Raw genomic sequence first — 18,864 nt, forward strand, 5'->3', positions numbered from 1 at the left:
TTATTTCTGAGCAACTCCCAATTACAACATGCCATGTTTACTTTGCTGATAAGCTGTGCCCTCTACCTACTTTGTATAAGAGTATTATAACACAGTTGTATAGCAGAGCATGTTGATAAAAAGGATGTGGACAGTCAGTCAGAGACAACAGTAGCTTTGGCAAGAATAAAACTGCAACAGGTAAAAAAAACAAGTGTAACATTTAAAATGTTGTGCCCCTTGAAACAATTTCTAGGTCTGTAGTTTATGCATTCTTTATCTCATATTCATTTATAGACTCTGCCCCAGTTATTTTCCATTGGAGGTTTTTATGCAATCATTTCAATATATTTACAGTATACGGTAGATTTCAGTTACAGATCATGTAGAAAACAATCCTCAGCTAGATGCACGGGGTGAGCATTCCTCTCTAAAACCCCCAGAGTGCAGGAAATTAGTCATAGCCAATTGAATAAATTAGTATGGAAGAAAGAAATATGGGTATAAAAGGCATAAAGTAACGATAAATCAAGGTTTTCAGATAAATGCAGCTAATTCCTAATACTCGTATCAGCTTTCTCTGTCTCACTGGATGATTTAGCATGACAAAGCTTTGTATCTTTATGTGTCATCTTTATGGTCTGGAACAGGCTGACATTATGAATCCAGAAAATATCCAACAGGCATTATTTCAGCTTGTAGATGTGATTGGTAACAATACAGCTGAAAGAAAAATCATGAAACTTTTTCTATTGGCTCCCTTGATTATATGCTGTCCTTGGGATTAACACTTTGCATGCATCCTGAACTGTTTTATGTGCATCTAAATTAATTGCCATTTGTCTTGTGTAACCAGGATGATTTCTATCAGGCTGCCATGAAAACCCCATTAAGGTTGCCATACACTATATGATCCTCTAGATTAGCAACCTTGCCAAATTTGCAGATCTTTCCCTGTTACGCTCACCTAAAGTGGACAATATTAGGCTTTAATCTAATTGTTGGCCCAAGGGCCAAACGACTGGATTACAATGGCAGGGGTAAGAGCCATCGGAGCGAGGACCACATCAACTAGCCAATGCTGCCCAGTCGACACCTGGCCAATTTGTGTCCAGATATTGGTCACATGAGCACTTCAGAGGGTCCAAATTGGTAGATTAAATATACCTGTGTTTGGCCACCTTGAGACAAGGACCACAGTCCTCTCCAAACAGGTCTGCAAATTCCTTAGTATTATCCATTTGTTGACCAGGGTTTGTTAAATTTCAACAAAGATCTGTTTGGTTAGTGACTTGATCTTTACTTGTATGGTTGGCTTGACTTGGGAGAGTTGATCTAAAAAGACTAGATAAACATCTCTAGGACAGGCAGATGGTATGCCTGGTCTGTACTAACTTTCATAATCTTAATACATCAAAGTAACTTATTTAATAAAGGCTTGCCAGATAAATTAAAGTATTGTCAGTGTTTAGAGAAGTGGTCAACAGCGCTCAGACTGAAGGACAGTTAAGGTGGACATACGTGCAGAGATCCACTCATTTATTTCCAAAATATGCCCACCTTGAGGGCCCACTGCATCAATGAGGACCAATGCGGTCCTCGATGTGACAGAAAAATCAAGCTTGCTCGAATGAGATCTGGCCGATTTTTGACCAGATAATGATCTGGGAGGCCTGTTGGAGGGCCCATACACGGCTGGAAAAGCTGCTGATTCCCCTTTACTGTAACCTAAGTCTGACAGCAGCTTATACTGTATCAGCCCATGTATGGCCACCTTTAGAGTTAGATTTAGAGTGAATGCCTACTCTAGATTTTCCTGGAACCTTAGCATTAAGATCAAGCAGAGTGGGATTTGGGGTAGGAACTTAAGGTGACCTTACACTGTAAGATCCCTAGGGCCAAATGATTGGATTACAATGATGGGACTGGGCGCCAACGGGACAAGGACAGCATCAACTCATTGAAAACCAAGCCTGCCCGGTCAATATACTGTGTGGCTTATTTTTGGCCAGATATAACTGTATGGCTGATATAGCAATGTTTTCATTAACCTAGTTCTGAGCTAAACCTTTACTAGGAGACTTGACTGAAAACCAAACCAAAGAATTTAAGTAAAGGGCTTAGACAAAGTTAGTCACACTGATTGATTGGATACCCAAAAAGTATGGAAGATTAACAGACTTAATGTTGGACTACAATATACATTTTGCATGAATCCTAATTGTGGCTTTTCTGATTGTTTTATAGGAATGTACAAACCCCTGCTGTAATGCCAGCCTGTGCATACTGAAGCCAGGAGCTATATGTGCACATGGCCTTTGCTGTGAAGACTGCAAGGTAATTTATTTTATGTTAAATGGAGTTTAATACTCACTTCAGTGGTTTAATGTAATACACAAAAAGGGCAAGGTTGCGCTAGTGTACCCATCAACAACTAAGGCCACTGCTGTTGTTGTACAATATATTTTACCCAAACAAGTTAGACCACATGTTGGGAAGCCATTTTCTACAAAGACTATTACAGAGGAACTATAATATAATGTCTGTATCTATAATGTCCCCTATCGAAAAAGATTATTAAATGACCAGTTGCTAGAAATGCACAGTGCATCTTTTTACATGCAAAATATTTTGGATTGCAGCTGAAACCAGCGGGAACTCCATGCAGGGATGCAAGTAATTTTTGTGATCTGCCTGAGTTCTGTTCTGGAACCAGTTCTCACTGCCCAGCTAATGTTTATCTACATGATGGCCACCCATGCTTCAAGATAGATGGATACTGCTACAACGGCATGTGCCAAACCCACGAACAACAGTGCATTACATTGTGGGGCCAAGGTAAGCATGCCACTTATCTGGGAATGTTTAGTATGAGATCAGCCAGGTTTTTTTGATTTCAAATAAAGGTGGTTCTGACTTCTCAGAGTACAATGGTATACATTATTGGTATGCTAAGGTCTCCATAGGCTTGCTACCAATTTTCTGATCGAAGGATAATCGTTCGATCAATGGATTAAAATCCTTCGAATCGTTCGATTCGAAGGATTTAATCGTTCGATCAAACGATTATTCCTTCGATCGTTAGATCGAACGAATTGCGCAAAATCCTTCGATATTCGCAGTCAAAGGATTTTAATTCGGCAGTCGAATATCGAGGCTTAATTAACCCTCGATATTCGACCCTTGATACATCTGCCCCCAAAAGTTACCTATAGGTCATGTTGATCGTTTTTTAGTTCTGCTTTTGTAAGTAATTGTTACTTGAAGTTCCTAAACCTGACTGTTTTGTCAACCTAACTGTTCTAATGCTAAAATTCAAATATGGCAACCCCCTGACAGACAGGATTGGGCTGGAGCATTGGGGCCCACCAGGGCTGTAAACTGAAGGACCCTCCTCGCAGTCACAGGGCCCCCTTATGACTTCCTTGCCCGCGAACCCCCCTCCCCTGCTGTGCTCATGTGCAAACAACGTTGAACCGAGCGCATCAGCACAAACACAGCGGCTTAGCCAATCGGGGGCCCATGAGGGCAGGGGCCCACCTGGTTTTTTCTCGGTTGCCCAGTCTGACCCTGCTCACAGAGGAACATGGGGGATCAGATGGGTAATGTAAAAGCATCTGTAAATACATTCATGGAAAAATTATACATAGCATGCAAAGACAATATTATGATAGATGTAAAAAAAAGGTTTAATTTCTGGTGTCAGTCTCTTTAAAGCAGAATGGCCTTTGGTAGACCTTAGGTTCCTAGCAGAAGTTTAGGCCATGGTTGGACATCCCAATAACTGCCAGAGAGGACATGAAAATACCCTGTGATATTCTCCACATTCTCTAGGGTTCTTCCAGAAGGATGTGTGTTGGGCTTGAGCTAGTTTTATGTTGTGGTTCTGTGCTTCACCTTTACACCACTTTGTTGAATATCCTTCATATGTAGTTCCTTAGTTATTTAATTTGAATTATATTCAGCATGATGTACTTAAAAGGAAATAATATACCCATGACACCCATGTGAGCTGAGCATTGCCGGTAGCTACACACATTTCAATATCTGCATATAAAAATGACTTTTAAGATTAAGAAATTACAAAGGAAGGAGTTCAGTTGAGCGTACAAAGAAGCAGAAGTGCAATTCATACTCACACTATTAATTATCCCAGCTGGACTGACACATTGTATCATCAGAAATCATTCTGCAAGAGAGCTTACATAGCATGGGTTTCCCAAGGAGAAAGCTTCAGCGGGTAGCCCTGTTGACAAAACGTATTATCTGTTTGTTTGAGCCTCTTGAAAACTCCATATGAGATCAAGTACATGGTTTTTTTTCACTTGCTGAAAGAATCCTTGAATCTGCAAGATTACAGATGAGCAGTCAAAGGCGTCTCTGGGAGAAGATGGCAACTGGTCATTGTTTGCTCTTTGGGTCCAAGAAAATCTTAAAGGGCACCTGTTGGCAAAATATATTATTCCCAACCAAAGGTGCAGGATAATAACGTGCTTCTGGCATCATGTACATGCGCATAATGAGCAAGTTGCGACATTTTCTCATTATGGGCATGAGTGTGCCCCAACATGGCTACTCGAACCGGGAGGGGGGGGAACGCCTGCTGAGGCTTTAGAAAGGGCAAGAGTAAGCCAGAAACGTTGCCTGGTTGTTTTACCTAATAAATTCAAGCCGCTGCAGCGATATTTTTTTCATGTATGTCTATGCAAACCCCTTGCAAGGGTTTCCGGACTTCTTTGCACCCAGCCTACAAGGTGGTTGAAGCACACACAATATTGTTTATTTTAGCCCTGGCTGGGGGCATTTTTAAAAATAAAAAATACTACTGTTACCCCCAACCAGGCTCGCACCTTTGTTTTGGGATTTTGCCAACAGGTGCCCTTTAAGGCAGTGTCAGTTTTAGGGCTAAAACACATGGATATAAGCCCATATCTCAACAAATCTCTTCTTCGGGGTGACTAATCTCCCGAACTGCCTTCCCGTTGGCTAGAATGAAAATTGCCGGCGGGATGGCACTCGGAGCTCTTTGTTTTCCGAAGTCACCCGAAGTTTCCCCGTGAGGCAACTTTGGACTACTTCGGAAAACGTAAAAAACTCTATCTTGTAGGCAGAGAAATTCCCATTCAACGAGATTTACTTCACTTCTGCTTTCAATGTATGTTTGTTAAATCCTGCTGAGCATTACTTAGTCTATCCCCAGCTAATTCAATACAGACATCCTCCTAGAAACAAGGAATGATGAAGGAGGCTGGAAAAGTACAAAAGAGCCATGCGTTTCAGTCATGACAAAATACTAATGAGCATTAAACCAATTAGTGAAAGATAAGTTCCAGAATCCATTAACCCTGTTCAACGCCACAGGCTTTGCAGGTGCAAAACAAGATGCTCTTTTGTTGTAGACCTGAGACTGCTCTTCCATCACAAAGTCACATGTTGAGCTTGTCAAGATGGAACGACCCCCTGAAGCAGCAGGAAAAGTAGGAAAATATTTCCTGTGTCCTTTGCCCTCAACATAAGGAGATGTGTTTGTGTCTACAAAGTGGGAGGTGTAGAAATCTGGTCCTATTGAAAAACTCTAACCTTCTGCCACCTTAGAGATAATCAGCACATTTAGCAGCTATAAATACTATATTCTCTATAGCTTCTAAGTTGGAGATACAACTGCTTTGTTTTTTGTGAGATACATTATTAGCAAGCACTTGATAAAATGTGGGTAGATTCACATGAAAGGATTACTAATTCTAGGGTTGCCACCTTACCCCCCAACTAATTCTGGTTGGGGAGAAGGGGCCATGACGTAGAGGGGGGTGGGGCATGATGGCGGAGGCGCCTGATTGCCACGTCAACCACAGAGAATCCTGCCTGGTTTTCCTAATTTGTTTTAGCCCTGAACAACCCTTAAAAAACCTGGCTGTCCGGGTCAAAACCGGACAGGTGGCAACCCTTATTAAGCCCTAAAATGAACCCTAAATTAATAAAGCTAGAAATGTTGTATTTTATATTTTGAATTTATTGTACCAGCCCAAAGATTCAGCAGCCCTATAACAGAAATCATTCGGGCCTCCAAAATTGTCCCCAGCAACTCTCCATTTTGGATCTTGCCAGTGACACAGCACATGCTCAGTGTGACTCGGCTGCTGTTATGAAGCTAAGCTAAGGGGCCATCAGAAATCACATTTGGCATAGAAAGCTGTCAGGTGAACACATCAAAAGATGGTAGAGCCCTACGCACTACTTGAACCCTTCATGGAGCAGGAAATTACCCTCACTCATTAACCCTTACAGCCCTGAAGTGTACTATGACACGGCTTAAATAATTGAATTGATCATGGGGTCTTGGTCCCCAACACATTTCTTTCCACAAAGGGCTCAGGACCAATAGCACACCCACCTGCTACATGAGTGAAGCACCAAAAAAAACTCAGCACATGGTATCCCTCACCTTTTTATCAAATAGGGAACAAGATACCCCATAATATCCCTGAGCCAATGGAAAAATACCTCTATCTGATGTCAGTTAAATGTTTAAAAGGCTTAAAGGGTTAAATGTTTTTACTAGGCGGGGCTAAGGTGGTTTTATTAATGGTGTTGGGGTTGGTTTTCCCTATGCTTCTGAGGAAGTGGCGAGACGCCACGAAACGCGTCAAGTGTGGGGGAGAAATCATATCCACATAATGTACTGATGGACTGATGATTTTACGGATTTTTCAATAAAGAAGGCTTTATTTTTCCTAAATCACCGTGTGCTCCATATCACTACTGCTAATCACCTACAGACAGGGCAGTCATCAGGGGGGGGAGAGTTGTAGGGGACCCCGAGTGTAAGGGGGGCCCCGACCACGCCACACTTACTTGATTAGCCGGGCCCCCCATCTTTCTGAGCTGAAAGCGGGAAGGCATGGACATTTAAGGGGCCCTGGCCACCAATTCTCTTATAATGTGGGGGGGCCCTGGCCACCAATTTTGGCCACCAATTTTTTTTCTCATGTGGGGTCCTAGCCACCAACATTTTTAATGGGGGGCCCTGGCCACAAATGTTATTTTATGGGGGGCCCTGACCACCAATATCTTTTTATTTTTTATTAACATGTGGGAACCCTAGCCACCAATATTTTTTTTGTTTTTTTACTGTGTGGTGGGGAGGCGGACCTGTAGGTGGGGCTTCCGGTGGGCGCAGCCCAGGGGGCCCAGGAAATTTTGTTGTACGGGGCCCTGCGATTTCTGATGGCGGTCCTGCCTACAGAGGACTTCCGGCAAGAGAAGAAAATGCTATTTCATATGCCTACAAAGCACAAACCCTTGAAATAAAATTATTGTAACATTGCTCAGAGCGCTCTTCAGAAAATGCAGTTAGTGAGCAGAGAAGAGTCTTCTGATGTTTTTCTGGTCAGTTCTAAGCAAAGCAGCATCACACAACTTTCCTCTGCTCAGTAGCTTAATTTTCTGCCAGCCTAGCTGAACAGTAGATGGCGCTTCTGTTTTAAATTCAGAACTGGCTGTTGACAAATTCTATGACCTGCTATTGAAATGAGCGCTAGCCGGAGAAGAACTTGCAGACATGACTTTTCTTAATAATGAATGCAGGTTGAGACTAGGAAATCTATTCGATTTACAAAGCGAACGAAGAAGACTTCCCACTCCCTAATAAAAAGTAATTACTTGAAATCCTTCCGACACCGAGGGCAAGGGTTAAGTCATTATCCCCAACGTTCCGTCAATACAGAGCTCTATAAACTCATTTGTTTGGGGAAAAAATAGTCACATTTGTCTTTTCTATTTCTTTTTCATATTTTGAACGCTTTAAAATGACCAATCAGAGCAGCGACCTTGACATTTCGGTATTTACCCGAGAAGAAAATACCATTTAATGGCTTTTTTTTTTTTTTAGCGCTTGAAACATGATTTGTTATGGTTCCAGCTCATGAACTCTGCAAAGCTCAGCAAAAGATTTCCAAATAAGGTTTATTAAAAAAGATTTCCAAAACAAACAAAAAAATGATTAAATCTTATTTATTGCACAATCCAGAATGCATTTCACCAGCCTCCAATAAATTTGTACACAGGGGCATGTAACTCCTTCCGCCATTGCATTGTCACATTTTAAAAAGAACAAAATTAAGAGCTTTGACTGTTTTTTTTTACCATTGATTTTATTATCGGTTTACAGGCGATTCCCCTAAAGAGAAGCAAAATGAGAAATAACTTGGAACACAAAATTCATTTAGCATTTTAGCTTTGCCTGAGAAACTCACTTTATTTTGATACCTCAGTAGTTTCATAATTAAACCCAGTGTATTGCTGCTTTATATAAAACGTAGTTTTTTTATGGGACCTTTTGGGAAAATTATTTTATGTAATTACTGATTAAAGTTTTACTCTCAGTCTAAAATTTCATTTTATACACTATTTGTATTTCTTTTCTTTATGCTTGTACAGAATTACCATTTCACTTTCCCGTTGCGCCTCTCTCTCCGTATTAAATGGACTCCATTACTGTAGGGGGATAGTTCACTGTATTAAAGATGATTGGACCCCAACCCAAACAGAAAGATGAACCATATTAGGTCCTAGTAGATGAAAGCTGGCCATACATGTACTGTAGCAAGATAATGAAACTAAATTACATTTTTGGGGATTTTAGATATGCTGGGCCATCTGATCTGTATAACATGGATATAGGTTGGTTGGCCAGTCATATAGGTTTGGAATAATGATCTGCTGATGCACTGTGTTTGATGCATCTGCAGATGACAAAGCGAGGAAGTCCTGAAATTTTTGACCTGAACAAACGGATCAGTGGTGGCCATCCCATGTATGATACTGTTATGTAAGGTGTCCCAAACCCAGAACTAACTCAAAGGACCTGTCATGGCTCACTCTTCTGCCTATAGCAGCCGCCTTTGCTTCGGGACCAAGGAGAGAGTTCTGGGCAGCCTAGGGAATTGAACATGTAGCAGTAGAACAGGAAACAGGAAGCGCCGTGAGTGTCGGACTGAGACACCAGAGGCCCACCCAAAGACCTTTGACTAGGGGCCCACCAATTAATCTTAGACCAGGGGTACTATTATTCTTCATCTCCTCATTCAACGTCTACTCTCCTTGTCTCTCTTCTTTACATACTAAAATCTATTAGTATTATTATTACACCTTGGCCCACCGGGACTTTTCCAGGTTTCCCAGTGGGCCAGTCCGACACTGGGAAGAGTAGCCAATGGCCAGGCCGGGTCACTACCAAACAGCCAATGCAGTACAAGATCAGAAAACAGAAGCTTAGTCAAGGTCACAGACCGGGGTGAAAAAACAAACAGTAAGGCAGTACAGAATCAGAATCCAAAGAATGGTCAATAACAGGCAGCAGGATAGCAAAGTCAGGGCAAGGATCACGAACAAAGATTAGACTTGACCCCATGCTCCCCCGGTAGTTACGCCACTGAACGAGACCCGTTTAAATATTTGAATTTTCGTGCCAAACAAGATGACATCATAAGTGGACAGAAACTCAGAAATCGGCGCAGGTTTGCTTCATTTGAATTTTGACGTGGAAGAGAATGCACGCATTGGGCCCCATAGACTGCTAGGTATTCTTACAGGTACCTTATGCACTATCTGTCTTGTTTGTCTGAAAACCAAACAGAATCAGCATATCCATTCCCTACCTTAGCAACCCCTACTTTACAGAAGAAGGAAAAGTTAAACCTCTGGGGGGTGGCAGGGTCAGTTACCTTTAAGTAGTGATGGGCGGGTCAATGCGGGACCCATGGGGCGGGCAGGTTTGGGTCGACTTCCGTACACTGTTTGTGAGTTGTGGGGGGAGCTTCTCTGGATACTTCTCTGGAAGTAAGGGAATATTATAATGGCAACGGTATATTTTTGTACAGACTATCATTAAATTTAGGTGGTTGCACCTGCTTTGAATTAGTTGGTATTTCTCACATACTCTATGGGATTTGAGAGTGATCTTTGACCATTAGGCGACCCTCTTCTTGTAAATGGATTTTTATACTAAACCAGGAGATAGAGAAGGCTGCAGCAATGAACTAGAGAACAGTGGAGTTTTGCGCAAGGCAGAATCTGCACTCCTAAGGATATACCAAGGAACAACAAAATTAAACATTCTTTCATAACATTTTCATGGTATGCTATGTCTTTTACCTCTACAGATATGGGATCTGTTATCTGGCAACCCATTATCCAGAAAGCCCTGAATTACATAAAGGTCATCTCCCATAAACTCCATTTTATCCAAACAAAAATTTTCTCTGTAATAATAAAACAATACCTTGTACTTGATCCAGACTAATATATAATTAATCCTTACTGGAGGAAAAAATAGCCTATTGGGTTTATTTAATGGTTACATGATTTTCTAGTAGACATACAGAGGAATGTAATAAAAGTCGGTAACGGAAAAACTATTCGCAATGCGAAAAGTTATGCCTTTGCGTGAACAAATGTTGCGTTGCGCGAATTTAATATAGCTTTTGCGAGCCTGGAAACTGTTTAACTGCCACTTCCAACAGTGGAAGACCGTTTGCGAATTTTATAGTTTGTGCCAATGCGCAGTCAATGTAATAAAACTTCTTACTGAAAAAGTTGTTATGTTTGCTCCAAAAGGACACGACACCTTCAAGCACTTCTTAAAAGTGCGCAATTAAAATTCGCAATGAGCATTAGAATTCGCAATGTAATAACAGTATATGGAACAATATTACATTGCGAGATGTGGATTATTATTCTTACTGGTGCGAATTGTTTTGCTGTTTGCCACTTTTATTACATCTCCCCGTTAAGGCATGAAGATCCAAACTACAGAAAGATCTGTTATCCGGAAAGCCCCAGGTCCTGAGCATTCTGGTCCCATAACTGTACATTTATACATTTTGCTTCCTTATATTTCTGTCTACAGATACTTTTCTTCACTGTTAACGAGGGTTGCCCACAGGCTCCCTATTATGCTCCAGAATGAGTTAGGACCCATTAGGGAAATAAGTGGAATACAGGCAACCTACAAGCTTTTAGTGACGGTGAATCACTTCACTTTCCACGTATTTCGGATCATCTCTCTCTGCCCCACGTGAGCACTAAGAAAGTGCAGGCAAAGCTTAAAGTAAATGTTAGGCTGATGTATTTATCAACTGACACAGCTGTGAAGGATAAAAGAAAAAAAGTGGTAAAGATCTTCTAAATGAGTATTAGGCTGGCAGTTACTGTACCTCGATATTTTGCTTTTGCTGCCATTTCTTCTTTAGCTAGAGAGGAGGGGCCCCTGGAAGTGCAGGAAGACTGGGCCCTAGGGGAATTGCAATAATAATGAATATCTAATTTGTTTGTTGTTGAACTGCAACTTTCAGCATCCCTTGCAGTGCTAGCGGCAGTGGCGCTGCAGCCTGGCAACAGCAGCCCACAAGTTACTGGGGGGAAGCAAAAAGCAGCTCTTGGTAACTTTAAAGGTCTGGCCACACGGGCAGGTTCGTGGAGATTAGTCGCCAGGCAACAAATCTCCTCTTCTTCGCGGCGACTAATCTCCCCATCTGCCTGCCCTGCCTTCTGGTGGCTAAAATGAAAATCACCTGGGGGCAGGCACTCGGAGCGCCTAATTTTCTGAAGTCATCCATAATTGCCAAACAAGGAAACTCCCGGAGACTTCGGAAATCGAAGCGCTCCAAGTGCCTGCCCCCAGGCGATTTTCATTTTAGCTGGCGGAAGGCAGATCGGGGAGATTAGTCGCCGCGAAGAAGAGGAGATTTGTCGCCTGGCGACTAATCTTCCTGAATCTGCCCATGTGGCCAGACCCTAAGGGTTATTTATTAAAGGTCGAATTTATGTGAATTTTTTTTAACTCATAAATTTGAATGCACACACAACTCAAATGGGAAGCTATTTATGTAAAAATTCGATCGAATGGGACCGACCCAAAAATTTGATTTGTATTCAAATCGAATACGAACGTAATTTGAATCGAGTTTCCCTCCGAAAAAAATTTGAATGTCAAAAAGGCTATTAACATCTTCAAATGGCTCAACGGACTTGTACATGACCTCGGCCGGTTTTAGTTGGCGAATAGTCGAATTAGAACAGTTTCAAGGTGTGATAGATCTTACATTCAAATTCAAGTGGGTGGTTTAAAATTCAAATTTGTGAGTTTTGAACAAAAAAAACAAAAATTCGAATTTACTATTAAAACTTTAGTAAATCTGCCCTTTGAGTTGAAATTCTGATTTTTAAATTGGAATTTTGGCTCTTAGTTCTGACCCTAGTTCTTAGAGCTCAACGGTAGAGCGATACAGCCCCTCTTGACCCATGCTGAATTTCCCAATGGTAAACACGAGATAGGGGAGGGTTTGAAAAGGAGGGTCACCTCAGGGTGGCATGGGGTCTAGGGGCCCAAGGTGAAAGCTCGTAACAAATGAACTAACCCATTATTTATGTCTCATCTTTCAGGAGCCAAACCTGCCCCAGGGATCTGTTTTGAGAGAGTCAATTCGGCCGGGGATCCCTATGGAAACTGTGGGAAGGATTCCGCCGGATCTTTCAGCAAGTGTGAGAACAAGTAAGTAAGAGATACAGACGTGGGCCATGTGGTTCTGCTGCCAGTGGAGTGGGCACTTATTTTGTTTCATTTCTCTCCCTTTTTGTTCTTAAGAGATGCCAAGTGTGGGAAAATTCAGTGTCAAGGAGGAGCCAACCGCCCTGTTATTGGCACTAATGCCGTTTCCATAGAAACCAATATTCCGCTGCAAGAAGGCCGACGCATCCTCTGCCGCGGGACTCACGTTTATCTGGGCGATGACTTGCCTGACCCGGGACTTGTCTTGGCTGGCACTAAATGTGAAGAAGGAAAAGTAAGTGCTGCTAATGCGTTGCCGCTATAGCAATGAAAGGAATTGTTACAAATAAAAACCTGGTCAGTAGGTAGGGTGTGCAAAATAAGAAATGTTTCTAATATAGTTAGTTAGCCAAAAATGTAATGTATAAAGGCTGGAGTGACTGGATGTCTAACATAATAGCCAGAACAGCAACTTCCTGCTTGGCAGATCTCTTGGTTTCCACTGATTGTTACCAGGCAGTAACAAACCAGAGACTTCAGGGGGGCCACATGGGTCATAACTGTTGCTTTTGAATCTGAGCTGAATGCTGAGGATCAATTACAAACTCACTGAACAGTTATGTCCCATGTGGCTCCCCTTTAAGTCACTGACTAACTCACAGTTAGGGGTAGATTTACTAAAGGATGAAGTGGCTAATGCTAATGACTTTTCACCCAAAATCACATCCGCAGGTACATCGGCAATTCACTAACAGGCGCAGACGACAATTTGCCAGCGAAAGAGACCGTCACTAGTGCTCATTCGCACTCTATCGCCAGGCGACTTTTCACTCTGGGGAATGGTCGTTGCTCCACAATTTTACTGAATGTTACCTCTTTCACCAGAGTTTCCTTCGCCACCTTAAACCAGGCGAACTCCTGAAATGAAGCAACATCTTCCTCAATCTGATGCCAGTGACATCATATCCTGTACCCCAGAAAGTCATAAAAGTTTAAAAACACTTTTCTATTTTTAAAGTGGGGTTCAAGCTGCTCAGAATGTTGCAATATTTCCCAAGGGCAGAGAAACATGCCGGGGGTTCATTTGCTTGCTGAAATCCAACCAATCAGTTATTAGCTTCAATCACTCTGTGGCAAGTTAGCCTGCAAAAACGTCTGATTTGTTACTTACACTTTTGTCTTAAATCTTTATCTTTCCGCTCCTTAACGACGGCCATACATGTGCCAATGCCATTTTTGGGCTGTGTGTGGGCTCTGAATAATTGTCCCAAAATTTTCATACCCTGGTAATTGGTCATATAGAAGATCAGACAGGTTAGAAATTTTTTCTCAGATAATGATAATCTCTTTGCATGTGTTGTCTATCTGACGATTTCCATGGATGACCATCACTACTACTTTCCTACCATTGGTGTCAGCTAAAGGCCAGAACATCATCTGATTTGTACATTTTTCCTACTTTTATCCTACAATTTAAATCTGAACATTAGTTTTAAATCATTAAAACATACGATAAATATCTGAACGTTCGCCATATGACACTGACAATCCGATTTTAGTCAATGTGCCACTTAATGCGTTTGGGCCTAAAACAGTTAATCATATAAACCAATCACTTAAATCTCACATGTAAATACCCTGCAATGACATGTTTATTGATTGGCCCATAAACAAAATACACACTTAAAGAGGTTGTTCACCTTTAAAGTAAATTTTAGTATGATGTAGAGAGTGAAATTCTGAGCCAATTTGCAATTGGTTTTCATTTTTTTATTATTTTGGTTTTTTTTTTATTATTTAGCTTTTTATTCAGCAGCTCCCTTGGTTTGCAGTTTCAGCAATCTGGTTGCTGAGGTCTAAATTGCATGCATTGATTTGAATAAGACTTATCAGTTATCAGGTGCTCAAACCCTTAATTACATACCTGAAAAGGGTGTCAGGTGCTCAAACTGGATGACCTTTGCCTGCCCTTCAGCTCTTGCATCCCATGTATATGCATACAAATTAAGGGCAACGTTTCGGGCTCCACTGAACCCCTTATCAAGCATACCTCCCAACATTTTGGAAGTAAAAAGAGGGACGTAGCATGACCACACCCCTTTCTGTGGCCACACCCCATAATTACCATGTAAGTTTTACAAAATTTGGCAGGTTATTAAAATTTGAAAATATTTCTCCTTATCTAAACTGTGTTTTTGTGTCTCAAAATTGTTACAAAGTATCTTATTTGCACCTGTGGCTGTTCTGGGCTCTCTGCTAAAAGCCAATTAAGTGAGAAAATTTGTTTCTTTTTCTGACTGTTCAGTGCATAGAAAAGAGGGACTTTCCAGTACAAATGAGGGACTGCGGGTTGAGCTGTCATAAGAGGGACTGTCCCTCCGAAAAAGGGACAGTTGGGAGGTATGATCAAGCCTTGATTTGAATAAGAAACTGGAATAGAGGGCCTGAATAGAGAGATAAGTAGTGATGGGCGAATATATTCGGCAAGAGCGACTTTGTGCGTTTCCGCGTATCGCCCCATGCGAATAAATTTGCAAAACTGGCACGAAAATTCACCAGTGTCAAAAAAATTTGGACCTGCGTCGGAAAAGTAGTTCACGGAGAAACCGTTGCGCATCAACATTATTCAGACGCCCATTGACTTAAACGCCAGCTGCAAAATTGCTGCAGGTGCTGATTTTTTTTGCCATTCGTCGAATTTCGCAAATGTTTCCGCAAAGCGAAAGGGGACAAATTCGCCCATCACTATAGATAAGTAATAAAAAGTAGCTATAACAATACAGAGCATTTTGTTATTTAGATGGGGGTCAGCTACCTTTTTTTGAAAGCTGGAAAGAGTCAGAAGAAGAAGGCAAATAATTAAAAATAACTTTAAAATATAAAAAATGAAGTTCAATTAAAAAGTTGCTTAGAATTAGCCATTTTATAACATGCTCAACGTTAACTTGAAGGCGAACGACCCCTTGAAGCTGGGCATACACTGTTAGATCCACAAACAAGCAGCTCTAATTTGCCACCAACACTCTAAATCAGGATCATTCAATTGTTTGACCACTGGGCCAATGATAAGATCATAATGGGGACCTAAGGAGACCAGTTAGGAGAGGAACAACACATCAATGAGATGATGCAGTCCTCACCTGATGGAATTGCTTTCCTTCCAGATAGATGTCCTTTAAGTACTGGGCGTGGACTGGTTTAGCAAGAGTTTGATTGGTCGCCATGGCTTACTGGACTGAGACAACCTTTACCCATGTTACTTCATAATCTCCATAGAGCATTTCAGTCAGCGGCCACTCTACGATTTCCTTATAATTCAACTCAGACTCACCAAATTCCTGCACTATATTTACTGTACCTAAGAAGTTCTGAGCTACAGAATATTTTCAGTCATTATTACCATGAAGGAATTTAATAGCAGTAAGGTATTATCAGAGACAAGGAGTGGGTGGAACAGGTGCAATACAGTACATTCTGTCAGGATACATATCTTCATTTTGTTCCTCCACATCCAATTAGAGATGATATGGTAATTTATCCTGTCTACAATACATGCTCACCACTTAAATATGTAAATACCAAGCAGATTTAAAAGATTATATGATGTTATTACCTTGTATTATATTAAGGGAATAAAAAGCAGAAAATGTCTTATTTTTGGAGAAAACAAAATCACTAGTACCTACAGTAGATTCAACTGTCTCTCACTGGTCTTGATACACAAGCCCAGGTTTGTGGGAGGGACACATAGGTTCAGGTGTGGGGAAGCTTGTCATTAGGGGTCAGTAGACCCTACTCTTAAAGGAGAAGGAAAGGCTAAAACGATGTAAGCGTTATCAGAAAGGTCTTTATAAATACACCAGTAAACCCTCAAAGTAATGCTGCTCTGAGTGCTCTGTCAAAAGGAACACAGCATTTCTTTCCTTCTATTGTGTACTCATGGGCTTCTGTATCAGACTTCCTGTTTTCAGCTTAAACCTCCAGGGCTAGGGCTTGAGCATGCTCAGTTTGCTCCTCTTTCCCTCTCCCTCCTGTAATCTAAGCCCAGAGCTACTAGTGAGCAGGGAGAGACTCAGGCAGGAAGTGAGGTCACACCAAGCAAATATGGCAGCTGCTACCCTAAACAAACAGAGATAGCTTCTAGAGCACACAGATATAGTAAAGCATTCTGCAGAATAAATATAGTCATAGCTTGTACTATTGTGGCTAATCTATTGCCAATAATCTGCCTCTGTAGCTTTCCTTCTCCCTTAAAAAATGACAATACAGTAGTTAAAGTTTGTACTGAATTGTCTTTTTAAACTGCTCTAACTAGAAGTCATGGTTGTCCACATTTTCAAACTTTGTCAGTGTGGACAACCACTCTTGTATATCTTTTAAATGGCAGTGGGTTACCCTTCAGACAAGTTGAGTAAGGCATAGTCATAGTAAAGCACTTGCCAGTGTAGTAGTAGAAGATAGGGTAAGTAGCCCATGCCTCACTGGGCAGACAGCAAGGACAGCTAATAAGAAGAAGATAGACCAAACAATAGCTGTTCTCCATTCGTTAAATAGAAGAAAATTTGAGTTTACCTTGGGTGTTCTCCCATTTCAGTATGGTAGCATATATAAACAGCTGCTTATTGAATTATTTCAGGTATAGTTTTATCTTCTCCTGCTAATGTTAAGCAGGACAGCAATATTTGCATGGCCTGTCGATGATTAAAGACCATGCCCTCTAGACTTCTAGGCCATGCTTCCTACTTGTAAAGGGTTTATTATCCTTCATTGGGGTTATAGGAGGTGATGAGCAGTCTTCCCTCTTAATTAATTTGTGTGCGTGCACAGCTTAGAGGGAACATTGGTGATGAGGAAGGTTGTGGTCAACCACAACTACAAACTGAGCCAGATACATCATAGGAAATTGGGGTAAGTAAGAAAAATAACCTAGGCTTGTAATTATTTTCCTTATTAAAGGTGTTGCACTTTTCACTAACTGTGCAAGTAATTCCAAAACATACATTTTTCAATACATTGAAAAAAAAAAAAGACATGGCTGTAATGGCTCAAATGAACATGGCTGTTTGGCTCAAATGAACAAAATGCCAACAATATATACTTTTATCAAGTCATTAGAATGCGTTCTTGCATGTCAGTGACTGTGTCTCACCTTTTCAAAATTATAATTCAAATGTTTGGAGTCCCATAATCCCTACATCTGCAAGAAGGGTCTGTGGCCCATTGTAAAGGGTCCATGCTGTTTGCTACAAACAGCAAATGCTCTCCCCGAACAAATGCCCCCTCCTCCCATAGGAAGTGCATTAGGAATTCAGAAAAGACTTCTAAATATTCCAGTAGACTGCTCCTTAGATTTGCAATTTCTGATACACCACTTATATTTGAAGTGCTTTCAGAATGTCATGTACCTACATACTGTGAATATTCAAATTACAAACATTGCTGTAATCAGTCCGTACTCTTGCTGCATACATAGTGAAGCAGTTTCCTTATAATTTCACTTTTGTATTCTAGCTTCTTGCTCAAGGGAATATCGTCTCTAATGAGGAATTCCTGTTGACTAGAGCAACACTTTCTCTTTGCCTCTTGCCAATTATTATGACTGCTTCATTCAGCCCCCTACCTGATCTTTAGCATTGCACTGTGACTAAATACCCTAGATTATATTAGACTTTACCCAGGGTGGGTCCATGTTAGATTGTCATAATAAGACCCATCTAATAGCTTTTATCATACCAACTCAGATCATGGTCATATAAACATAGACAAGAATATCTACTACATGCTCATTCACTGGTTAGTGAAAATAACTGTACAGCAGACTACAATGTGTGCCCCTTGTCCCCTAGACCATCTTGTAATTGTTTGGTCTTCTGTATGGAAGTTACACTACTGGTCTGCCCCTTTTTATGCTGCACTCTGCTCCTTGTGCTCTTGCGCCCCTAAGGCTTCATCACTTACACCTATACTATTATATGTTCTACCCTCTTTACTGTAAATGTGAATGACCAAGATAAAGGCACACGGCATCAAATGGTTGGGTGAAGAGCAGGGTCTAGGGACACCTTGGAGTGGACTTTTCCTGGTATCCCAGTGGGCCAATCCAATACAGGCTTTGGAATACTACAGGCCACTTCCTTTTGTCTCCACGATCATCATAAATTTGTAAGGCGTCCTCGGCGCGTCCAAGATGGTGGTGCCCAGAAGAGGCCATGCGGTTTTTACGCAGCGTATTTACGCTGGCGCATCCTTAGACGCTGGCGCATATTCTGACGCACATCCTGTGACGTCATCTAGCGCGTTTTGGCGCGAAAATCCACCTATTTAAAGTCGCCAGAAGG

The 18,864-nt window shown here is 41.3% G+C and overlaps 1 protein-coding gene across 1 annotated transcript in view; it reads left to right on the forward strand.

Annotated features, from left to right (window-relative positions):
* Positions 1–18,864, forward strand: part of adam12.S (ADAM metallopeptidase domain 12 S homeolog) — a 293,766-nt gene that overhangs the window by 249,669 nt on the left and 25,233 nt on the right. Inside the window, exons 13-16 of the mRNA XM_018227401.2 lie at positions 2,227–2,316; positions 2,622–2,817; positions 12,421–12,529; positions 12,623–12,821. Coding sequence (XP_018082890.1) covers positions 2,227–2,316; positions 2,622–2,817; positions 12,421–12,529; positions 12,623–12,821 — 594 coding nt within the window. The remainder of the gene's footprint in view (positions 1–2,226; positions 2,317–2,621; positions 2,818–12,420; positions 12,530–12,622; positions 12,822–18,864) is intronic.

This window comes from Xenopus laevis, chromosome 7S (assembly GCF_017654675.1).
Source record: "Xenopus laevis strain J_2021 chromosome 7S, Xenopus_laevis_v10.1, whole genome shotgun sequence".
NCBI classification, from domain to species: domain Eukaryota; kingdom Metazoa; phylum Chordata; class Amphibia; order Anura; family Pipidae; genus Xenopus; species Xenopus laevis.